At 56.0% G+C, this 24,503-nt stretch overlaps 1 protein-coding gene across 6 annotated transcripts in view; it reads right to left on the bottom strand.

Annotated features, from left to right (window-relative positions):
* Nucleotides 1-1,538: 1,538 nt before the first annotated feature.
* Nucleotides 1,539-24,503, bottom strand: part of PTPRU (protein tyrosine phosphatase receptor type U) — a 76,269-nt gene continuing 53,304 nt past the window's right edge. Inside the window, exons 16-31 of one of the 6 annotated variants that reach the window (XM_081817920.1) lie at nt 21,710-21,900; nt 20,884-20,959; nt 20,316-20,392; nt 18,617-18,634; nt 14,368-14,404; nt 13,642-13,799; nt 13,439-13,555; nt 12,550-12,704; nt 10,165-10,300; nt 9,517-9,666; nt 7,781-7,954; nt 6,763-6,903; nt 4,590-4,715; nt 4,297-4,454; nt 3,019-3,154; nt 1,539-2,756 (exon numbers count right to left, since the gene is read on the bottom strand). In XM_081817920.1, coding sequence (XP_081674046.1) covers nt 2,694-2,756; nt 3,019-3,154; nt 4,297-4,454; nt 4,590-4,715; nt 6,763-6,903; nt 7,781-7,954; nt 9,517-9,666; nt 10,165-10,300; nt 12,550-12,704; nt 13,439-13,555; nt 13,642-13,799; nt 14,368-14,404; nt 18,617-18,634; nt 20,316-20,392; nt 20,884-20,959; nt 21,710-21,900 — 1,913 coding nt within the window. In that variant the 3' untranslated portion in view covers nt 1,539-2,693. The remainder of the gene's footprint in view (nt 2,757-3,018; nt 3,155-4,296; nt 4,455-4,589; nt 4,716-6,762; nt 6,904-7,780; nt 7,955-9,516; nt 9,667-10,164; nt 10,301-12,549; nt 12,705-13,438; nt 13,556-13,641; nt 13,800-14,367; nt 14,405-18,616; nt 18,635-20,315; nt 20,393-20,883; nt 20,960-21,709; nt 21,901-24,503) is intronic. The other 5 variants (XM_081817921.1, XM_081817924.1, XM_081817922.1 and 2 more) reach the window with 5 other exon arrangements.

The raw sequence follows: 24,503 nt of genomic DNA, 5'->3' as shown, positions 1-24,503 counted from the left end.
TTTTAAACATTTTATCTCTAGACTTCCTGCAAGTAGGTATCGTTATGTTGATTTTCTAGTTTAGGAAATTGAGCCAGGGTGGTTCGGTGCAAGGTCACCAGCTGGGGGCTATGCTGAGCTGGGGGTGGGACCTTGGTTCATTCTGGGGCAAAGAGTAAAGCTGCAACCACACCGCCCAGAACATATATGTATCAGCTAGCTTTTGCTGCATAACAAACAATCCTAAAACTTTGGCTTAAAAAAAGAACAATTTATTATCTCTTTCAGTTCTAGGGTTGGTTGGGCAGCTTCTGCCAAGCTCAATCATGCAGCTATACTCACCTGAGAGGCCTGCCAGGCTGGAAGGCCCAAGATGGCCCCATTCGCAGGTCTGGTAGTTGGTATTGGCCTTTCATGGGTTGTGTTCTTCTGGTTCTTCCATGGGCCCTCAAATCTTCCAGCAGGCTAGATAGGCTTCCTTACATGGCAGAGTTCCAAGAGGACAAAAGCAAAAGCTGCATTGCCCCTTGAGGCTTAAGATCCAGAACTCACTTGACATCACTTCTGCCATCTTCTACTGGTCAAAGCAAGTCACATTCTATTGCTTGGCCAGGATCTGACATACACTTGTGACCATCAGGTAAGGCTTAGTAGTCAATTCAGACTGAGTGTGTGTGGGGGGGGACGCTCATATACCCTAGATAAGTGGGATCATAATAAATTCTTAATTCAGATTAAAAGATGTTAGATCCTGAAGTCATTGGAATGGGTTATATTCTCTTGCCAATGGAGAAACTGAGGCACAGGAGTCAGCCAGTGGGAGAACAGAATCAGTACATCAAGGAGCCAGTTTCCATATGAAGAAACGGAGGCCCAGAAACACGATTTGTCTTGCCCAAGATGACACAAGTTTATGACAGAGCCAGGAGTGACTAGGATCCCTACCAGCTAGCCCACTCCTCCTCCACTCCACCCCTAGCAGAAGCCCGAGGCTGGGAATGGCTGGGATGACCATCATAGGCAGGGTGTGTCTGTCTCTGTTGTGTGTTTGTAAACAGAGCCCTTTCAGCATGCCTGGTACCATGCAAGGCACTTAATCATGACCTCTTCTGATCCTACCAGGGTCTTACTCCATTTTACAGAGAGGGAGCTGACTTACCCAGGGTCTCACAGCTGGTGAGGCCCATCCACCTGATCCCAAAGCCTGAGCCTCCCATGCTGTCCCCAAAAGAGCTCAACCCAGATCCAGGCCCCTGAGGGGTGAGAGGCAGCTCTGTGGACCTTTAGGGGTCTCAGGATGAAGCCCACTACCTGAGAAGCTGCTTCCAGAGGCCTGGGTGGAGGCAGCAATAGACAGAGTTCTCTAGAACCTGCCCCCGCAAGAAGGCCCCTGAGCGATGCTCTGATCCATACCTGACCATTATATGAATGGAAAAACCAAGGCCTAACTGGACCCAGGCCTCTGCCTCCCAGCCCAGAGCCCTCCCACTGCACTAGGAACCTGGGGGCAGGCGAGCAGGCCCCACTCAGGCTGGTCACACACACACAAGGCTGCTCTGTGGCATTCAGAGAGCACATTTATTTACAAAGCGCTTTACAAACATCAGCTTATGCCTCCCCACAGCCCCCTGCGAGGTAGGTCAGTAGTCATATCTACAGTTTACAGATGGGGAAATTGAGGCACGGAATGGGGGTGTGGCCTGCCCCATTTTAAAGAGATTTTCCCACCCACCCATCAAAAAATCATAAAATTAACAAAAGAGAATTGTTCCTCCATCCCAAAATACATGTTCTTCCTCTGAACTGTAGAAGTTGCAAGCACCCCGATCTAGTAGGGCCCCGTCCCCAGGGGGCAGCCTGACCAGAAGTCACAGAGACCTCAACCCCAAGGGCTGTTGTTCAACCTTGCAGATTGTCACTGGCCTAGGCTGAGCAGGACCCACCAGTGAGGCCTGAAAGGTACAGGAAGAAGGGCTGAGGTACCTTCATTCTGCAGACATTGGGTCAGGCAGGGAAAGGGCCCCCATGGAGAATAGGGCAAGGGAAGGGCAGATCTGGGTTCAAGGAAGCTCAGAGCACACATCAAAGAAGTAATAGTGGGAGGGACCATAAGCAAAATATCCCCGGGGCTGGGGGGGGGGCAGCAGGGTGGAGGAGGGGACCATAGTCCCCTCTGGGGAGGACCAGTCTGATGTGCCCAGTCTCCCCAGGACCCTCAGGGGCCAGGCCAGGTGGGATTCCAGATGCCAAGTCCCAATGCACCCTCTATCTGTGTCAAGAGGAAGCCACGCTGGGTGGAAACCTTGGCCAGCCGCAGGCTCTGCAGGGGCTCACTCATCTCTGCCAAGGGCTGGGACAGAGTCTGGGGCTTGAGCCTGGAGTCAAGGAGCTTGAGCCTGGGTCCTCCCAAGCTGGTAGCCCTGAGCCCCTGTCACTCCACCAGGCAGTGCCAGACTCACAGTGCAGACTTGCAGGACCCTGTGGAGGGGGGCTGGGCTGCAGCCGCTAAGCTCCTCTGTGGCCCACAGCTTGCCCATCATCGGACACGTTGAGAGGCCCTGCCCACAGCGGAAAGGGGCACCAAGATGGCCCAGGGCCCACTCTAGTGCTTTCCCCGTGGGAGTTGTAGTGGAGCAGAGTCGGGGCCCAGGTCTTCCTCGTCCGTGCTGGGCCTGGCCCTGAGTGCACAATGCGTGCCCCAGGCCAGGGCCCCGCTATCTTGACTCCAGACCCTCCAGGTACTCCAGCGCCACATCATAGCAAAAGTGGTACTGATCCTGGGGAGAGGGAGAGAAGGCATCATGAGCCTGGTCCCTCTCTGGTACTGGGGAAGGGGAGAATGAGGGTCCAGAGGGCAAGCATGAGCCCTGGCCCATCTTTGGGGGGAAGGGGCAAATGGGTTTAACTGTCTTGGCACCACCGGATCAGAACCCAAAGCCCAATGGGAGGAACCAGGTAGAGGACAGTGGTGTGGAGGGACCTGGCCGGGCATGGACTGGCAAGTTGGAAGTGGCTGGGCAGAAGGACAGGGCCTCTCACCAGGGTTTCCACCATATTGGGCTTGTAGTTCCTAAGCGTTTTGGCAGCAAAGAAAACATCCACCAGGTTGTGGCAGCGGATCATCTCCAGGACTGTGGCACAGGCGCAGAAGGTGCCACTGCGGCCGCCCCCGTTTCTAAATGAGACACACAGAAGGTTTGGGGTGGGGCTCAAGAGGCGGAGGGGCTCAAGAGGGGGAGGCCCGGGGCCAGAACACCAAAGTGACTGGCAGGACCAAGGAACCAAAAGGGAGGAGGGTCAGGGCCTGCGAGCCCAGAGAAGAGGGGCGGAGCCAGGGTACCCCAGAAGGGAGGGGCCAGGGAACGCCCGAAAGGAAGGGGCGGGGCTTAGGGAACCAAGGAGGGAGGGGTCTGGGAGCTCAGACGCTAAGACTGGCATCCAAAAGCTGTAGGCAACTAGGGAGGTAGCCTCCAGGAGAAAGACAGCAGGTTCTGAGGGAAAGGAGGCCAGACACACTCCAAGAGAAAGCCACGGAGACAAAGATGGAGACGGAGGAGGGGGGCAGAGCAGCAAGCAAACCCCAGAGAGCAGGATGGAAAATGAACATTGTGAGCACCAGTCACCCCCAGCAACACAGACACATGGTGAAAACACACACGTACACACCCACACTTCAAGGCAAACCAGCAGCCAAACACACAGAGACGCTTCCTATCCCGTCCTTTCCCTCCTCTGTTCCCTGCAACATCGGGATGTGGGGTTCCCCTGGGGAGATGGGGGATGGACTAGGCCCTCAGCCCCCATTTGAGGGGTCTCTCCCACTAGAACCAAAGGCCACCGAGGGCCAGGCGCTGCCTGACTCAGCTCCCTATCCCTGTCCCCGGAATGCCTAGCCTGGCACTGGAAGGGTCGGTAAGCACTGAGAGCATGAGGAAGTGGGGGTCAAAGGAGCAACTGCACCCAGACAGGAGTGAATACATGAATTTATGAACAGGGCATGTGAAGGGACGAATGACAAAAGTTGCACGCGTGCATGCATGAACAAAGACTGGAATTCTTTTGGCTTAAAGTGTGCTACTGTCTCACGGAGCGAACAATTCTGACAGGACTCTAATTAAACAGGCAAAGTCAGACATCACACAGAGGGTGCTGGGCAGTTGCCCAGGGTTGAGTCCACACCCTGGAAACAGACTGGGTTCCTCCAGGGAAGATGGGGCCATCCGGAAGCCCCGGGGGGTTTAGTGGCAGCCTTGAGGCCTCCCCCCTCAGCCCTGTGTCTCCCGGCCTCTCCCCCACGCCAGCAGGGCCCACACTCACAGGCAGTGCACGACAGTGCGCCCGTCCCCACTCTCGGCCTGCCACTTGTCCACCTCGGCCAGCAGGTGCAGGAAGGCCTTCTTGGAGTCAGGCGTGTCCCGGTACGCAGACCAGCGCAGGAACTGGAAATGCCGCACCAGCAGGTGCCCCTCCTGCAGCTGCGGGCACAAGTGGCCAGCCAAGGGCGGCGGGGGGGGATGGACATGAGCCCTGGGGTGACCTCAAGAGGGTCTCGTGAGGTTGCCCCCCAGCCACCACCCAGGTTCTCACCATAGGGCGCCCAGGTCACTCACCCGAGAGATGTTCTGCACCCGGAAGACACGGGCCACCAAGTCTTCATCCACGGAGCCCGACACGAACTCCACCTCCATGAGGCCGTACTGCTGCCGCCCCGGCTCTGGCCAGTACTGCAGGCAGGGCTAGGGACACAGACACGGAGGGGAGCGCTGAGCCGAGCCAGGCGGGGGCAGCTGCCGCTCCTGCCCACCCCGAACCTCCACCCTGGCTCTGGGGCTCCCACACATCCTGACCCACTCACTCCCAGTCCACCTGCAGAGTCCCCCCAGCTTCCGCCACTCACCCATCCGAGCGCAGGGCACATCTGCCCCAACGTCTTCTGCACGGACCCGCTCAGGTCAGCAGAGACAAACCCTTCATAGGTGCACGGGGACAATCCTGACTGAGCAGCTCCACAGCCACACCTAACACGCTCACACACGCGCGCGCACGCGCGCGCACACACACGCACACACACACACCCCTGCATGAGGCCGCCTTCTTCCAGGGATAGGCCTCAGACCACCCCCGCCCACCCCATCACCGCCCCCTCCCGGCCTTCTCTCTCACTGCCTTGCTCGCCAGCATCAGCTCACACAGGTGGGGTGTCCCTGAAGCTGCAACACAGCTCAGAACCCCCACTCCTGCCTAGGGCCCTACCATGGAGTCAGGGTCCCACGTGCAGCCTCCCCTCCAGGCCAGACTGGAGACAGCGGAGGGATGAAGGGAGTGTCTCCCCCTCCACACACACACACACACACACACACAGAGACACATGTCCTCCAGGCCAGTAGGTCCAGAGCGCCAGCTTCTAGCCTCAGTTCTGCCTGAAGTCCAGGCGAGGCTCTTCCCTCCTCTGGGCCCCGTTTCTCCATTTGTGAAACAGTCCCCAAGCTCCTTCCAGATGACTCCGTGCTCCATCGGCTTCCCTCTCTGACCACGCCCACAAAGAGGGCACTACCTTCCTCTTTTTGCCTGGGGTCCCAGCCACTCCTTGTGTTTGGGCCTTTGCACATGCTGCTCCCTCTCCATGGATCACCCATCCCCCCTCTCTTCACCTGCTCAGCTCTACCCTCCCTACACAGCTCAGCTCAGATACTGCCTCCTCCAGAAGCCTTCCCTGATACGCTCTCCCCAGGCTTCTCTGCAGGGAGACCAGTGCCAGCTCCATGACAGCCCCTTCCCGGTGTGGTGCCATTGTTGGGGGTTTGCACCCCGAGTCCCCCTGGACCACAAGATCCGAGAGGGGCGGTGTGTTGCTTCCTCCGTCTCCCCACTGCCTACTGCAGGCCTGGCAGGGAGTGGCCAGTGGAGAAAGGTGGCTGAATGACATCTGTGTGAGCCTCCCTCTGGGTCCTTCCCCTCTGCCTTAGCAAGGGCAGGTTCTTCCCACGTGAGATTCCCCCCAGATCCGTGCCAGGGACAAGAGCCCATTACACTGCAGTCCTTGGTCATGTAGACCACGTGCCTGCCTCGTAAAGAGCCCCATTAGCAAGTCTTCTCAGCCTTTCAGAGGCTGTCAGGCTCATTTTAGAGCAATTCTTCCCGGCCGCCTAGGACACGGACGTGCAGAGAGGCCCAGACCTAGGGGGTATGACCACGCGGGGCTGGAAGGCTGAACATCTGTACTTCCTGGCAGTGCCAGCTTTGGGGACCCCAAAAGAAAACCGGGGCAGCCCCCACGCGGAGCTCACCAAGCCAGCGTCTAGACCCACCTCAGCCACAATTTCATCGTCTTCATCCCTGCCACGCACTTAGCACCTACTGTGTGCTGGGCAGGAAAGAAACTGAGGCTCAAAGAGGCAAACGAACTTACCCAAGATCAGTCAGAAAATAAGGGGGCTGGAGTTTTGCCCAACCTCAAAGGCCCCCACGGTGGGCAGCTGAGTCCACCCACAGGCTCTGAAAGAAGGCAGCCTGGGGGAGGGGCACAGCTCTGCCACTTCCCAGCTCTCTGGGTCTTAATCTTTTCACCCGAAGCCCGTAAGTGCAAAGCAGAGTCCTGGGCATACAGCAGATACTCAATACAAAGCAGCTATTTCCCTCCAATCTGACAGCCGCATTCTACAGAGGAGGAAAGCAAGGCTCTGGGAGGGAGCGGGACCCATCTAAGGTCACAGCTGGGATCCAATCCTGGGCTTTGGGGACATGCCCTGGAGCACACGAGGCCCCGAGCAGCGGAGGCCTCACCCAGGCAGTGTTGGACTGGTGCAGCTGGTTGAGCATGACAATGGAGGTGCACCCGTAGTCGTAGACGAGCCGCCAGAAGTCCGGCGTGGTGCTCTGCAGCGGGTGCAAGGTCACGATGAAGGCCGCGCTCCGCGTGTAGCTCTGCAGGGAAACCAGGACTCAGCCAGGCCTGCTCACAACCTGACAGGGCCGGAGCCCCCCGCCACAGGCCGTCCTCCCGCTCTGCCCACCCTGAGCTGGACAGCTCTCCCCTCGGGACCAGGCTGCCTCCGGGGGTCCATTTCAGAGCTTGGCTGGCACACTGAGGCCTGAGTGTTAGGGTGAGCCCCCCAACCCCCAGGCCCCTGGTGTCCAAGCCCATGGCCGCTGGAACAAAATACGAAACGTTCCCAAATGTGTGGTGACGGGAACATGGGCAGGGTAGTCAGAGGCTGGCCAAGCCTGCTCCTTGCCTCAGGGCCTTAGCACCTGCTATTCCTGTTGCCTAGAACAAATTTCCAAATGTTTACACAGTTCTCCCCCTCACTTCCTTCTGCTCTTTGACAGTCACCTCCTCAAAGGGGCCTTCCTTACCACCTCATCAAAAATAGCTATATACACACACTCCAAAGCCCACATTATATAGTTCTCCTGCCCAGTAGCTTTCTGTAGAAATTACCAGTGTCTCACATGCCACTGTATCTTTGTGTACTGACTGCCCCAACCCATCACCCACATACAAGGTTCAGGAGAGCAGAGATTTGGGGGTATGGGGCGTATGGTCTGTGCCTGGCACATTGTAGAGGTTCAATAAATATCTGTGAATAAATACATCTCTAAGTCCCTTCCAACTCCATGGAGGGAGGGTCTGAGAGCCCAATCCAGGGCCCCAGACAAGTGACAGGCGCTGACCCTGCTCCTGGTCCACCTGCAGAGTACCCCTAGCTTCCCCCCTCGGCTCTGCCCCCCTGGCTCCTGAGCCATCCCAGGTACTGCTGGCTGAGGGGGTCCCCGAGCCCAGGGCTGCCCGAGCCCTCACGTCCGTCAGGGCCGCATTGATGTAGTTGTTAGGGTCCCCGTCAGCAGAGATGAGGAAGGGCAGGCAACGGTCGGGCGGCAGGACGTCCATGCTGCGGTTCCTGTCCCGGTTCCGGGGCAGCAGGGCGATGCTGCACTCTTCCACATCCAGAGGCGGTGTGACCGAGTTCAGCGTCTACAGGGAGTGGAGGGAGCAATGGGGTCAGGGGGGAGGGGTGAGTGTGGACCTCCAGTGTTCGCTGGGCCTCTTCACGGCCCCATGAAGGACACTGAGCTGGGCTGTTAACCCCATTTCATGGATGGAGAACTGAGGTCCAGAGAGAAGGGGGCGAGGACAGGGACCCCAGGCTGGCTCCCGGTCTCCAGACCACACAGGCTCTGAACAGAGCTCTGGAGATCGAGTCTGCCTCCTCGCTCCCTGTGTAACCTTAGACAAGCTACTGTATCTCTCAGCATTATTGTTCTCAACTGGAAGGTGGGATAATAATACGCCTGCCTCAAGGGGTTATTGGGAGGCTTGAGTGAGATACTGCCAAGGTCCGAGCACCGAGCCTGGCAGATGCAAGGCTCCCTACATAAAAGGCACATGAGGATCAGGTGCTTTCAGGCAGACAAGCCCTGAAGCCCCACATCTTCCACAAAGCGGCCTGCGGGGACCTGGCGGAGGCGGTCAGCCCTGTCGGAAGAGAACACAAGTCCAGGGCACCTGTCACACAGCAAGCCTGGGACTCTGGGTTATCTCCTCCACCTCATGCCTCCTACAGCCTGATCCATGGGGTCTCCGCTTCTTTCTCTTGTCCTTGAGGATCGCTAACAGTGAACCCCAGTCTCTCATGATCCCCAACAGGGCTCCAAGAAGCAGAGGTGGCATTTCCTATGATACCATCTGTGCAGGCTCTCCAGCGTCAGGCGTCTAGAAGGGGCCAGCCCGCTGAACCCTGGCAGGAACCTGGAGTGTAGAGGACATCTGGGGCCTCTGCCTGCCCACGGACCACTCTGGGACTTCTCAGGAGAACCAGCCTTCCTCCATCTCTGTCATTTGACATGCGGACAGTGGCTCCAACCTCAGAACCAGGCCTGGGCCAGTCATGTGTTCCTACTCTCTGGCCCAGGGACTGGCTGAGGGATGGCACAGGAGAATCTGGTCTAGGACTTCCACTGGGACTGTAGGGAGTCATTTTTCCAGTCTCCTGACAGTAGGGATGACATGAGCCTGGCACTGCTGGGGGCCAGGGTACGGGTCTGAGAAAGAAGCCGAAAACAGGACAGCAGAACCAAAAATGGACGGAGACTACGTCCTGGCATCATCGTTTAAGCCCCTGGATCCAGCCATAACTGAAGCTGCACCATCCTTGGACTTTTCAGTTTCAAGAGTCATTGAGCCAGATTTTTGTCACTTGCGACCAAAAGAATCCTGATGAATACAAACACTACGAGGGCAATATTGACTTTCTTTCCTGGGTAAGAAAAACCAAAGCTTGGGGAGGTAATGTGAGTGCTCAAGGCTACTCACAGCTCTTCACTGAGCCAGAACTTGAACCTGGGCTCCCTTGATTCAAAGCATAGGCTCTCAGCCACTTGGAGGGACCACCTCCTCCACTGTCTCCAAGTCCTCCCCAGTAGCCCTACTGTCCCTCCTATAGCACTGAGGAATTCCCAATACACACACACACAAACACACACACACACACTCACAAACCACACACACACACCTAGACACACACACTCCTGCCCCACCTGGAACTCTTCCCGCAGCTGGGAGGAATTACTCTGAGGGTCAATGCGGATCATCTCCTTGTAGGTGGCCTTGAACTCGCTGACAGGGATGGTGGTTTCCCCACACAGGCAGGCCTCCAGGATTGCATCGTGAATGAAGATGTACTGCTCCTGGAAAAGGAGGAGAGAATATGAGGAACCTGGAGGGGACTAGAACCTAGAGATTTGGGGGAGATGGCAGCAGGAAGCAAGCCCAAAGTTGAGGCAGGGATGCTAGAGTCCAACTAGGTATTAGTACAGGTTGGACCAACCCTACCTGGAACAACCTTCACAGATATGTTCACTTACCTCATGTTTCATCCCTCTAACACCCTGTAAGAAGCTCTGAAGGTGAAGGGAGAGCCCAGGGTCACACATCTAACGAGGATACGAACACCAGTAGATCTTACCTGCAAAACCTATGACCTTGGCCCCTTGGCTGTTTGACCTCACCCAACTGAACACAGTGGAGCTGACTTTGGGAAGACCCTCAGAGGTTGGCAGGCCAAGCTCAGGGATCTCAGCTCTAAGATCCTCCGACACCCCTCTGACACACTCCGCCAGCTCTGAGTTCCTCCATGAGGGACCCAAGTCCCAGAGCGGGCAGGGAGGGAGGGCTGCGTCCCCCACCTCTGTCTGGATCATGTTGACGCGCCGGGAGCAGAGGGTCTTCACGCAGTTGTAAATGTCCACGACGCCCTCACACTCCGCCATGTCCAGCATCACATCCAGAACAATGTAGCAGCCTGTGCGTCCAGTGCCCGCGCTGGGGAGAGAGCAGCCAAGGGCCCCATCAGAGCCTGGGGAGGGAGCCCGGGGCCAAGAAGAAGGGAAGAGGTGGCCTGGGGTGCCTGGTCATGTCTACACCACACAGGGGCTGGGGGACAGAGAGGTATCCCACCCCAGTGGCGAGGAGGAGCCGGGAAGAAGTCTGCAGCAGGAGCTGTGGAAATGTGATGCAAGACCGAGCTGGGGACGGGCCTCGGGAAGAAGAGGAGGGCAAAGGGTAGCAACTGAGATGGGCAGAGGACAAAGGTGATGCCCAGGGCTTAAACTAAGAATGTTCTCGCCTCCTGGGTAGCCCCAAATCCACACAGCCTTCAAAGCCCCACACACTCACACCTGCTCACACACTCAGGGGAGCCTCCCCAACCCTCCCAGCAGATGTCATTCTTCTGAGCTCCCAGAGGAATCCCGGCAGGCTCTTGTCAAACACTCTTCCTGCCACATGTAGCTGTCTCCCTGACCGGACTGGGAGCTCATCCAGAGCTGGGCTGTGTCGGACCCATCTCTGGGATGCTCAGGCTCAGCCCCAGGGTGAGCAGAGTCAGGGGGCAGAGAGAGGACAAAAATGACTCCAAGATTTCAAGCTTGAAAATGGTGGCAAGAACGCGTAGTATTCTACGTGGCAAGAATACTGGCAAGAATGCGTAGTAGCGGGTCTCCTACCCGCCCCTGCTGGCGGCTGAAATCAGTACGACCACTTTGGAGGACTGGCAGGCTCCACCAAAGCTGAATGTCTGCCTGGCAGAACTTCCACCCCTACGTACATACCCCCCAGAAACTTCACATGCGTACTCTGGCCCACACACATGCCTTAGAACGTTCTTAGCAGCTCTAACCATAATAGCTCAAAATGACACAACCCGAATACCTATCAGTAGCAGAATGGATAAACACATTGTGGTTTACTCATCCAGCGGGACAGGATATAATATGGATGAATCCTATAAACATAAGGTGGAGGGGAAGAAGTCACACACCAAAGAGCACATGCTGTGTGATTCCATTTATACAAAGTTCAAAAACACACAAAATGAATTCACGCTTTAGAAGTCAGGATGGAGGCTGCTCTGGGAGCGAGGAGGTGGGTACAGACTGGAAGGGGGCTCAAGGGCGCTTCTGGATGCTGTTAATGTTCTATTTCTTGATCTGAACAGTGCTGGTTATTTCACAGGTGTGTTTAATTTATGAAAATGGATGAAGTTCTATATATACTTATTCTGTGTGCACTTTGCTTTAAGTATGTTATACCTCAATGAAATCTTATTTTAAAGACAGTATCTTAGGGGCGCCTGGGTGGCTCAGTCGGTGGTGCATCTGCCTTCGGCTCAGGTCACAATCCTGGGGTCCTGGGATCGAGCCCCACATCGGGCTCCCTGCTCAGTGGGGAGCCTGCTTCTCCCTCTGCCTCTGCTGCTCATGCTCTCTCTCTTGCTCTCAAATAAATAAATAAAATCTCTATTAAAAAATAATAAATAAAGACAGCATCTTAAAGAAGCCTAAAGAAACCTGAGAAGTGGTGTGAGGGGGGCGGGTGAGGGAGGTAGGGGGTCTGCCACGTGGCATTTGGGAAGCTGAGAGGAATCCAAGCAGAGGAGCCAGGACCAGATACAGAGGCCGAGGACCTGTGGGCCCAGGGGAGTCGGTGAGACCCCAGGGTCAGAGGGGAAGCTCCCCAGGAGGAGAGTGGGGCAGGAACAGGACAAGGCCCTTCAGAGGCAACAGAAAGCTGTGGAGCCGGAGAGGAAGCAGAGCAGAGGAAGGGCAAACGGGGGGTGGGGGGGCCACAGGAGCCAACGAAGGCAGGACTTGGAAGAGAAAGGAGTGATGCTCAGGAGCTGCACAGAGCATGAGGGCCCCGCAGTGATGAAAGCCCTCAGGATTCAGAGAAGAGAAGGCAAAGTCCTTCCCAGCACCTGGGCCAAGCCCAGCACGCAGGTGTGCAATGGACACTGGCTGAACGGAAGCAAATGGAACCCAACCTGCCTGGTGCCTCGCAAACCCTTCCCCCCCACTGCCTCCAGGGCCTCCACAGCCTCTAGGCCCAGGGCCTCCACAGGTCTCGGGCAGCACACCAGGGCGCCAACCTCAGAGCCACAGTTTGAAGGGCCCTTGGGGGTCAGTCTCTCCTGTCCTCTGTCTGTGAGTAGGATGAACCCAAGCCTCCTCTCCTTCAGGGACCCAGAACCAACCCCACGCCCAGTCGTCTCGTCCTTGGGATCGAGGCCTCACCTGCAGTGGATGACAACGGGCCCAGCATCAGGCGGGGTAGAGGCCTTCACGCGCCGGATGAAGGCCAGCAGCCCTGTGGCGTGGTAGGGGACACCGTGCTCCGGCCAGGCGGTGAAGTGGAACTGGCGGACCTCGTGCCGGGCAGAGTAGCCTCTCTGGCGAGACAGAGTCACTGCTGGCTCCCCTTAGTCACCTGCCGGTTGCTCACTGCTGGATCTCAATCAGTTAACCCCAGTCGTGAACCAAGCTGTGGGTATTACTGACTCATGGGAGCAGCAAGAAAACCAGGGCCCAAAGAGGAGGGACTGCGGGTCCGAGGTTAGACGAGACAGACACTACACAGGAGTGGGGCCGGGGCCGCCCGCCGACCCCCCGCCTCTGCCTGCACGGGGCTGTGCGACCTGACACGTCACTGTGACTCTCTGGTCTTAGCCTAGGGCGGCAAGTGTCTCCTTTGAGGATTTTTACAGAGGATCACAGACAGGAGGACTCGGCCAGTCACCGGCCACGTGGCCTTGTGCGTGACGCCCCCCCTCCACCTCACTTTCTTTATTTGTACAATGGGACTAACGGAAACACCTAATCCCGGCGCTTCCCGGGGCTTAACCAACACAGGCTCCACACGATGCCTGGCGCCGAGCAGGACCGGCATCACCAGCCGCTGCCTTCAACTCTACCCTCTCAACGTCCTCCTGGGGTCGCCGGCCAAGGCGGTCCCCGTGCGGTCCCCCCACAGCACTCCCTGCAGTGACGGAGCGCCTGCCTTGCTGGGGAGGACAGCCGAGCCCCCTCCTCGCTGCTCCTGCTCCTGCCCTGGGAGGTGGGGAGGTGGACTCTGCCCCCCCCTCCTCAGGCACCCCTGCAGGGACCAAGGTAACAGGAGACTCACCCGCTCGAGGGCGAAGGTGCGCACGACATACTCAGCTAGAGTCTCCGTCTTCACCAGCGTGATCTTGATGTCCCCGTACATGTCCGAGTCCTCCGGCCAGTACCGTGAGCATTTCACCTGGGGTCCCCACAAGCGGGCTCAGTGGGCTCTTTGCTGCCCCTCCCCCGGCCCGCCTTACCCCCTCACCCCAAGGCCCTGCTTACCCTGCCCACCTCCACCAGCTTGGTGATCATGACAATGCTGGAACAGTGCTCCTGCCACACCATGCGCCAGAAGTCGTAGACCATCTCGGGCTTCGGCCCTGGGGCGCAGAGGGTGCTCATCCCTGAGGCAAGGTCTCCACCCAGGGCCAGCGCACCTGCTGCCCAGCACCCCCACCCCAGGCCAGGAGGCTCCTGAGCCCCAGTGAAGGCGTCATGCTCACCCCGTGCACACCCCACCCAATGCCAACTCGTGCCTGGGGGGCCCCAAGGGTATGGGTAGGATCAGAGAGGGCCTGGCTGGCCGGAGACCCCAATCATCCCGACTGAAACCCAGGAGGCAGAGCCGGAGGGCTAGATCCTCAGTCTACAGCCCAAGTCTCTCAGAGGAACGGACAAATGAACGGTTGGGGGCAAAGACAGCCAGAGGGACCCAGGCAGCCCCCAGAGCCAGAGGCACCATCCACACTTGGCAGGACTGAGCTTGCCTACCCTTCTGCATGCACCACCTCAGAGACAGACAGACGACCAAGGGAACTACACATGCACTGAGCACATCGGGGAGACACGAACACAAAGGAGCAGAGACTGGCGGCCAGAAGCCGCAGCCAGACAGTGGGACTTGGACAGAGAGACAGCAGGGAGGCAGACAGGGAGCCAAGCAGGTCAGAGGGAAGGCAGCAGGGCAGACGGCACTCAGCACACGGGCGCGGGCAGAGGTGCAGGTACCTTGAGCAGCTATGAAGTGGTTTGACCTGTGGTAACCCTGGAACGGGAAAAGAGGCTGCAGTGAGACCCCAGGAGCGGCCCCTCGCTCCCTCCGATCTCACGTCCTCTGCCCCCCTCTCCCAGGTGCAGCACAGTCACCCACGGCCAGCTGCCCGCCCTCTTCCCTGGGACCTCCTAACCGGGGGAGGGGGGAACCTGTCCTCCAGGAAGGACAGAAGAGCAGCTGGGACACCAGTGTCTTGGGTCCAAACCCATCTTTGCTGTGTGACCCCACAGAGGACACAACTCCTATATGGGCCTAAAGGGTCTCCCCACCCATAAACTGGGGGGATTAGCCACAGTCAGCTTACGGCCCAGCTGTGTGGATACAAATGAAGTCCACGGTGATCCTGCCCAGGTTACCAGGGGGTCCCCGGACCCCAGGCTGGGTCTCATCAGCCATCCCAGCCCCCTCGGGGCAACCGGGGGGCAGTGCCCCCTCCCCGCCACATGTCACCCAGAGCTTGGGGGACCCAGGGGCCCAGATGAAGGCTTCAGGTCGGAAGCAAGCGAACACACGGGTTACTCATGGCCCTCAGATAAAATGGTTTTTAAATAATAATCATTTTTGAGATTATGATCTCAATTATGATCCCTATTATGATCACATACTGTGCTAAGCACTTTACCTACATGATCTCCCACAAAAGAGAGGGCAAGAGCTACTTCATCCTCCATCCGCAGAGCCCTCAGGCTGCAAAGAGGACCCAGCCAGCCCCAACTCCCACCCCGGGGCCACAGCCAGCCCTGCCACCCTGCCCTCACACTGACACCCAGGGCATCCCTGCGGGCACCACAGGAGGGGTAAATGTGCAGCAGTGCTGACACAAGAGAGAACAATCAAGTTCACGCCCGCAACCCAGCTCCCCGCACCTCGGTCAGACTGCCAGGGTTCAAGTCCCAGCCCTACCTCTCGCTAGCCATGAGCCCACGGGCAGAGCCCTTCATTTCTCTAGGCCTCGATTTTCACATCTACCAAATGGGAACGATTACGGTATTTACCTCCTTGGGCTGCTGTGAGGAGTCAACAAAGTAACATACCGTCAAGGGTCTGTCGCCACGGCCAGCACAGAGTCGGCACTTGGTCAATGGTACCTATTATAACTGCTACTACTTTCAAGTTCAAAGAGTAGCCCCGAAGATTCCAACTGTCAAGAATGGCTGTCAAGGATTCCTCGGGCAGAGGGTGGTTTCCTCCAGGGGTTAAGAATCTGCGCTGGGGGGCACCTGGGTGGTTCAGTTGGTTAAGCAACTGCCTTCGGCTTGGGTCATGATCCTGGAGTCCCGGGATCGAGTCCCACATCAGGCTCCCTGCTCGGCAGGGAGTCTGCTTCTCCCTCTGACCCTCCTCCCTCTCATGTGCTCTCTCTCTCTCATTCTCTCTCTCGCAAATAAATAAAATCTTAAAAAAAAAAAAAAAGAATGCGCTGGGGAGTCAGGTGGATGTGGGTTCCTATCGCAGCTCTACAGAGCAGCTAAGTGACTCCGGCCACGTTATAAAAGGGCACTCCTTGGTCTTTAATGTACACCCGCAGCTCCTAGGGATCTTGTTAAAAGGGAGAGTCAGACTCAGAAGGTCTGGCATGGAGCCCAGGATTGCGCCTCTCCAACCAGCTCCTGGAGGGACCACTGCTGGATCTCAAAACACACTGGAGTGGCCAGACTCTCAGCCTCCCGAGCCTCTGCTCCCTTCTGCAATGTGGGGGTAACAGTGAGACACACACAGCTCAGAGATTCTGCTGTGTACCCGCATACCGTGCCCAAAACCCAGTTCCAGTTACCAAGAGTGAAGAGCGTCCCAGAGGCACTGGGCCCTCACTGGCAGAACTGCTCCGAGCTGGCCTAACCCCCTGGCCACTGCCTCTGCCTCAGGTCCTCAGCTGAGCTGCTAGGCAAATGGGGTCCCAGGGGAAGGCCCAGCAAAGGTGAGGCCAGGGCAGCCCTCCCACCTCCAGCACTGGTCAAGCGGGGAACAGGCTACCCCACCTAGAACCAGCTGGCCTGAGAATCCCACATGAGAGCAAGCGTCTCTTCGGATTCATCCAGCCCTGTCTCTCCGGTGCCTGACCCAGTGCCAGCACCCAAGCTAGTCAGCAAATACAGTCCACAGCGAAACGAGTTTTCAACAGATCACCCTCCCAATCTGCATATTAACATCTTCATGCATAGGTGTGTTCCTGCACAATAAGAGAACACTACAATGGAAAGTGTAAAATGATCAGGTGTGAAAGGAAGGCAAGCAGATCAATCACCTCGAGCACACCCACTTTAGAGCGTCTGAGAGCACACTGGTCCTCACCGCCCAGGCATCGCCATGTTCTGGGCACATCCCCACACCTGCCTGGAGCCTCTGCCTGGGTGGCGCTCAGGGACCAACCACTTGCATCATGGACAAGCACCCCAGGGCCTCCTGGTGCTCGCCCACAGGGAGAGAACAAGAGTCTAGTATGAGGGTCAAGGGCTCATGTGGGGCTTGAGGCCCAGCTCCATGCAGCCATGAGCAAGTCACTGAAATTTCCTAAGGCTCGGTCATCTCATCTGCCAAATGTCGGTCCCTACTGCTCAGAGTATGGGAAAGATGAAATGATGTGCCTAACATGTTGGCACAGAGCCAGGCGCCCAGCCAATGATACTCTTGTTAACTGGCATTTGACGATGCATTAAAGCCAAGTCTTCTATGGCCACTGAAGAGTGTTGACAAGGAACCAAGTGCCTTGTATGGAGATTGACATAAAGAAATGTACCTGTATTCATCACCTCCTCAAGGGGGCGCCACCACTGAGTATATCCACCCATTTCATGGGCCCATTACTCCATTTAAATTTGGGAACTTTACAAACTGTTGAAGCACACTCACAATAAGAAGGGGGGGCGGTGATATCTGGGAGCACATCTGGGATAACTGGTCATCTCCAGCAGCTGTGACTGTGGGGACTTTTCACTTCGTATATACAGAAATGTGTATATTTCTGCATTGTCTGAAAGTTTGATAATGAACTGTATTTTTGCAATCTTTAAAAAACAAGAAGTATTTTTTAAAGGAGATAGAAAGATACCCACAAAATAGCAAACAATCCCATCCATCAGGCATCAAATATTATAAAAATAATATTCAGTTCACCCTTGAACAACATGGGGGTTTGGGGCGCTGACCTCCTGGGGAAGTTGAAAATCCACGCATAACTTTTGGCTCCCCAAAAACTTAACTACTAATAGCCTGGTTGACTGGAAGCCTTACTGAGAACATGAACAGTCAAGTAACACATATTTTGTATGTTATATGGTATTATATACTGTATTCTCATAACAAAGTGAGCTAGAGAAACAAAATATTAATAAAATCATAAGGAAGAGAAAATACATTTATAATTTAAAAATAAAAAATAAATCAAATATAAATAAAAATATAAACGTAAAAATAAATAAATTAAATAAAATAAATTTAATAAAATAAAAAATAATTTATTTTTAAAAAATCCACAAGAAAGGGGACCAGTGCAGTTCAAACTCATGCTGTTCGAAGGTCGAATGTGTATTAAAAACCAAATTAAAGGATCACCAAATGAATAGGACTTTTTAAAAATATTCCTAGAAGGTCCAGGGATGGCACAATTTTTAGAAATAGAATACCCAAACTGCTCCCCTAAAATAAAACATTCAAAATAGGGCTAAATTGAGGGCAAAGTAATTAGGGTTGAGTTTCAAGCAAACTGACCACAAGGGGACTTGAACACCAGAGAAACTAGTTTTAAGGGGACTGGCGGGGCCATCCTCGCTTCCTTCAAGACCCTGACCCCCCAGCAGCAGTGATGGGGCGCCAACAGAGCAGCTTCCCCCCTCCCAGCCCTCCCAGGGCCCCACAGAAGGTACGGCTAGTGAGACTCACTGGGCGTGGGGAGCTGGGGCACAAAGGTGACAGAAGGTGGCGGCCAGTGGAGGGGGCCTGTGGAAGCATCCCAACCCTGATGCCCCATCTCAGGGCAGTGGAGGAGGGGATGGAATTGTTTACAAGAGGGGTGGTGTCGGATCTGCAGCCCCGGGCGGCCCCTGGCCAGGCCCCTGAAATGGACAGTTGGCGTTGGGCGCACGAGTGGAGGGGAAGGAGGACAGAGACAGAGAGAGAAAGACAGCCAGAGACCATGAGAGAGTCTGAGGTACAGCTGGTGAGAAGGCAGGAGGAGGAGGAGGAGACGGGGAGAGAGATACTTACTTCACGGTTTATCCGAATCTTAATGATGCCAGTGAGGGAACAGTACAAAGCAAAAGAGACAGATGTTAGGCCAGAGGCAGATGGAGGTGGACGGAGCACAGGAGTGGCCAGGATGGGCGATGTGAGGAGGGGAGGCAGAGCAGAGACGGGGGCAGGGCTGGGCCAGAGAGCAGGGAGTGGTATGAGCCTGCCGGGGGCCCATGGGGAAGCCAACCGGGACACTGAGGAGACCCAGAAGAGGCCCCTGTCATTGAAGTCGCCCGAGTCTGAGAGGCCAGGCCCAGCCCGTACCCCAGTCAAGGGAGAGCATGGGAGGTGGGGGAGAAGGCAAGGAATTCTGGAAAATATGGGGTAGCATATTTTCTGGCCCCCAGGAGGTGAAGAAGAAGGAAAGGAGAGGTCTCCCGCGTCACTGACTATCCCACCTCCCAGGCACACACCTTCCTCCTCCCTCACTCCTGCTGCTCCCTACTCCCACCCTTTCCTCTCCAGCCACCCAGAGCCGGCTCAAGCCCCCGCCTCCATGCAGCCCACTGAGGCTAACCCTGGCCATACCACTAACTTGCTGTGTGATGCTGGGAAAATCATTCCTTGTGTCTGGCCTGTGCTTTCCCAGCTCATCTGAAATGACTTTACTCGGAGATACGTTTATGTGTCTCCCCGACTAGAACCTATACATTCAAGGAAAGCAGGGATGGTGCCTATGTTGTTCACTGCTCTATCTCTGTTGCCCAGCATGATGCCTGGCACATGGTAGATGCTCGAAATAGATCTGATAAACAAATAAATGATTCTCTCCCGAACCTGGCTTGCTGTCAGGGTGGGGGAGTCTGCCCTGGGTCCCTGGGCCCTGTCCCATCTTGCCCTTGTCCACACCTGGGGAGCAGATTCATCACCTCTTCACACCTGAGCCCAGGCCTCCTGGCTGCCTGCCCTGTCCCTAGCCCCTTGCTCTGGTCCATCCAGGCCCAGCTGCTGCGCCGCATGGCAGGAGAGCCTTGTGGTTAGCAGCAAAGGCTTGGGAGACACAGACAGGCTGAGATCTGAGTCCCTTTTTGCCCACTCACTAGCTCTGTGACCTCGGACAAGTAGCTCCACCTCTCGGAGTCTGTCTCCTCACCTGCAAAGTGAGGTCGCGATACTAACTACCTCGTAGCATGATTTCGGGGATTATATAAAATGAAATCTTTGATATAAAGTGCTTAGCACAGCGCTTGGCACACAGTACCTGCTCAATAAACATGAGTTGTTATTCTTCAAGTGCCGCTCTGCTCACAGTCCAAACACTTGCAGCAACTCCCCAGGACCCCTAGGGAAAAGCCCCACCTCCTCGGCCTGCCATCTGAGGCCTTCGAAGTCCAGCCCCTGCCTGCCTGCAGCCTTCCTGTGAGTCATGTGAATCCCAGCTCCAAGCTTCTCGGTCCCTCAGTGAGAGGGGCTCCTTCCTCAACTCCAGGCCTAGCTGTCTGCCCACTCCCCTTCTTTCTGCTTCACGGAAGCCCCTCCTCTGTCCGCCCTGCAGGAAGTTTTCCTGATGGCTTTCGTCTGCCCTCCCCTCCTCTGAGCTCCCTGGCACTGACTGCAGGAGGTGGGGGCGCTGTGAACCCCCATGTATTCCCTGCCAGGTCGCTGGCCTGCCTGGGCAGTACGCCTGGAGCGGGCGGGGCTGGGCCCGCAGAGATGAAGGCGAGGCACTCACGTCTATGTAGTTGGCATTAATGTAGTCGGCATCGGGGCCTCCCATCATCGGGGGCAGTTTCACTCGGTGCCGATCATCTGGAAACACAAAGCAGGGGACCATGGGGTGGGCAGGGACTGAGCTGGGGAGCACAGAGCTAGGGCAATGAGGGGAAGCTTCCAGAAGGCCAGAGGTACGGCACAGGCAGGAGAGCCAGGGAACCTCGAGGCTCAGGGCTGACCAGGAGGCTCTCAGCACCAGAGGGGGCAGGACAGGCCAGGGGTTAGAACCCGGGCTGCGGCACCAAAGGAGGCCCAAGGTCATTTGCTATTCAGGCGAGTATCAGCTGTGTGACCTTGAGCAGGGAGCTTAACCTCCCAAGCCTCAGTTTCCTTATCTGTAAACTGGGGGTTATAATATGTCCCACATCACTGGGTTATTGAGAGAAGTAAGTAAAATAATAGGTGTAATAATCAGCACATGGCTCGGCATGTGGGAGGCCCTCAATAGTGGTCACTCCAGCTATTCTCCAGCCCCACCCAGTTCCCTCCCCCATGGCCCCAGACCCAGGCCTTTCCCCAGGACTCACAGGCAGGCGCAGGCTCTTGCCGGCTGCCCTTGACCTTGTCTTTCTTCTTTGTGGCATCCCAGCCTTCAAAGAAGCTCTGCCAGAAGGGAAAGTAAAGGGGTAGTCAGTGGGGCAGGGAAACCCCTCCCCTCCTAACACCCCATCCCCTAACAGGGTGGTAGTGGGACCACAGATAAGGGCCAGATTCAGGGTTCAACTTGGAGCCTGAGATCAAGTCACCATATATCCCTTTATCAGCAAGAGACTAAGTTCAAAACCAAGCAGTGTGAGGGGAAGGAAGAGAGAAAAGCGGGGCAGTGGGGGGGGGTCGGGTCAGAGTTCACAGACACTTCAGAATGAGGGTCAGGTTTAGGGTAAATCCAGGTTTGAGTTGGGAAGAAGGTAAAAGTGAAGGTCAAATTAAGATTAGAATAAGGTGGTGTCAGAGTCCAGATGGAGGGAGGATGAGATTCGAATCAGAGTTCCAATAGAATTTAGGATGAGAGTCAGGGTCCAAGTCAACACTGGGTGTTAGGTTAGAGGTCAGGGTCCCTCGTGGTGGTCAGAGTCATATTAGGGAGAGGATGAGGATCATGATCAGGGTCTAGATGGAGACTAAGAGAAGACTCAAGATCAGATTTCAAGTCAGGATCAGGAGGAGTGTGAGAAACCAGGTCAGTCTGAGATTGGAGTCAAGGTAAAAAAAAAAAATTAGGTTGAGTTAGGGTCTGTCAGAGCAAAGGTCCATCCAGGGCGAGGCTGAGGGTTGCCCAGGGTCAGGGTCCACAGCATGCAGGAGTCCGCCGAGGCCCTGGCGAGGGGTCCTGGCTGGACTGGGGCCCCGCACCTCGTACTCCTGCTTGAAGCCATAGCCCTCGGCCGTCTTCATCTGGTTGATGTGCTGCAGGAGGTCGGCCACACGCACCGCAGGATGCAGTTGCCCCGTGTGATATGGGGAGCCCTTCCGGCCACAGGGACGCCGCGGTGAGCCCCCCAGCAGGCTGCTGGCCTCAGTGACCCCGGCACTGCGCTGGTCTCCTGCAGTCAGAGAGAGGAAAGAGGGTTCCTGACGCACACGGCCCCCCAGCCTGGGACGTCCCAGATGGACTCGGGGTGGGGGAGGGGTGCATGGCCAACATGGAGGTTGTTCCCCGGGGCCAAGCAGCCTGGCTGGGCCCACCCGGTATGCCCCTGGGCAAGTCCCTTCCCTTCTGCATGTTTTTCCATCTGTAACATGAGCAGGTTGGGTCATGGGGTCTCCGGGGGACCCTTCCGGCCCAGCCCTTCTGGCCCTGCTGCGATCCTGGGGTCCCCTGACTCCATCCTGTTGCTCCCCAGCCTGCACCACCCCTCTGTGACTTCACCGCACTGCCTGCAGGGGGCAGCGCTCAGCAGAGCCCAAGAGAGCCCCCCCTTCTCCCCCTCTTCCAGAGAACAATCTGGAACAATTGGCAACTCCCAGTAATTACCCCCATTCAAAGACAAGCAAATCCCGAAATTAGCTGCTGCCACCACCCCCTCCACAGATTAACGGGAGGCACCTGAATAGCAGCATTTCTCCTGCACAAGCATTTCCATTGTCAGCCTGTGTGGCAGCTTCAGCCAATTGGGGAACAGGTCAGAGGTTCCCAGTGACACACACATACACACACACACACACACACACACACACGGGGAAAACTATCCCCTCCCTCCAGGCCCACCCGCTCCCTGCTCTTCTGGTCAGCATCCCCAAGGACATCCCACCCTGGTCCCCCAGATCAGGCCCTGGGACAGGGCAAAGTGCCCCACTCAGTCACACCCGCCTCTGGACACTCGCCCTCATACACTGAACACCCATGTCTCTCGTCCTGTCCTGGGTACGATGCAGGGGCTCAGTCAAGGCCAGCCCTCCCCATTTCTCACGGCTCTTCTCTGCCCAGGTCCCAGCTGGCAGGGGCAGGTGGGGAAACCCCCAGTGCGGCCCAGGTGCCAGCCCCCTCCCTTCCCACCACCTCCAATACCCTTCTCCTTCTGCTTTTGCCTGGTGCACTCCTATCCATCCTTCAGATCTTAGCCGGAATCAGCCTTCTTAGGGAACCTTCTCCGGCACCTGGCCTCTGACTCCTACTCATGGCTGACAGACAAAATGAATTCACGACATCAGGACAGACTCCTGTGCTGCTCAACTCCCCCAGACTCCAAGCCCTGGCTCTTCAAATCAGGGGGATTTCTGTACCCTGCTTGGGTTCCCTGTGCCACAGTTTAAAAACCGCCTCCAGGCAGACAGGCAGTGTGATGAAGCAGCCCTCCTCATCTGTTTCTCTTCTCTGGGGAATCAGTCCTGAGCTACCATTCACCCAATGTCTGAAGACAATTCCTTCACATTTGCTCCAGATTTTCTAGTTAGTTGCAGCTGGAGGGCAAGTCACGTGCCAGTTACACCACTGTGGTCAGATACCCAAGCCCTTAATTCTTCAGATGGAGAAACTGAGGCCCAAAGAGAGACTTGCCTTATGCAGTGGTTGCGAAAGTGCATTCCAGAAAACACAGATCACGGCAGATGACTAAGTGCTACTCCATTAAAAAGGAGAAGAGAAGGAGGATGAGGAGGGGTTCTCTGTTTTAAAGGAATCCGTGAAACTCTGGTTGAAACCAAAAGAAGTATGTTTTTTCCCTATAAGACCTCCCAGGGCTTCCTACTAATTAGTGTGCATTTTCAATCTCCAAGAGATGAGTAGAAACAGCAATGTTTCACCACCATCTCTCAACACGGAGAGCTTTTTTGTTTGTTTTGGGAAACATCCTCAGGGGAACAGAGGGATGACTGTGGTGATTAAGACACAGGCTCTGGAGTCAGACAGGCCTGAGATCAAATCCCAGCTCTGCACGGGACCCTGGGGATGTTACTTACTCTCCCTAAACTTCCCTCTTCATGTGTCAAGTGAAGACAAAAACTGTTGCTCTCCCATATGATGATACAAATATTAAATAAGATAATGCATATAAAGCACCCAGGCCAGTGCCCGGCACATAGCGAGCACCTGCAAATGGGGCTGTGGACATAACTAGTCCCAGAAAGCCAGGGCAGTTGGCTGACCACAGGGTCAGCCTGGTCCTTCTCCACTGCAGGATCCTGGTTCAGGACCCGACAATTCTGAAGAGCATCTACAATAAATACACAAGGGCAAAGATTTCAAGACAAAGGATATCTGCTGATTCGACACACTGGGAGACAGAGAGGTCCTAGTGCTCTTCATGGAAGCCGTGCCGACAGCTCCCTGGAGGGCTCTCCAGGTGCAGAAAGGGACAAAGGAGGGTGTGGGGAGTCCAACAGCCCATCCCTGATGACCTGAAGGGTCGGTCCTGAGGCAGCCTCACAAGTACACACAGAATCAGCTTGCAATGGCTGAAGACAAGCAAAAAATCCCACCTGGTCAGGGTCCTGATGGGAAGCCAAAGCCAAATCTTGGGCTTCTGCCCGAGCCCAAGAGGGATAGAAGATGTTATACAAAGACCACCAGAAGGGGCGCCTGGGTGGCTCAGTTGGTTAAGTGTCTGCCTTCGGCTCGGGTCATGGTCCTGGGGTCCTGGGATTGAGCCCGGCGTCAGGCTCCCTGCTTGGTGGGGACTCTGCTTCTCCCTCTCCCTCTGCCCCCCCC

Source organism: Leptonychotes weddellii, chromosome 4 (assembly GCF_054177405.1).
Source record: "Leptonychotes weddellii isolate Sample4059 chromosome 4, ASM5417740v2, whole genome shotgun sequence".
Classification (NCBI taxonomy): Eukaryota; Metazoa; Chordata; class Mammalia; order Carnivora; family Phocidae; genus Leptonychotes; species Leptonychotes weddellii.
Note: the sequence above shows the minus strand (reverse complement) of the source record. Positions and strands in the feature narration are given on the sequence as shown.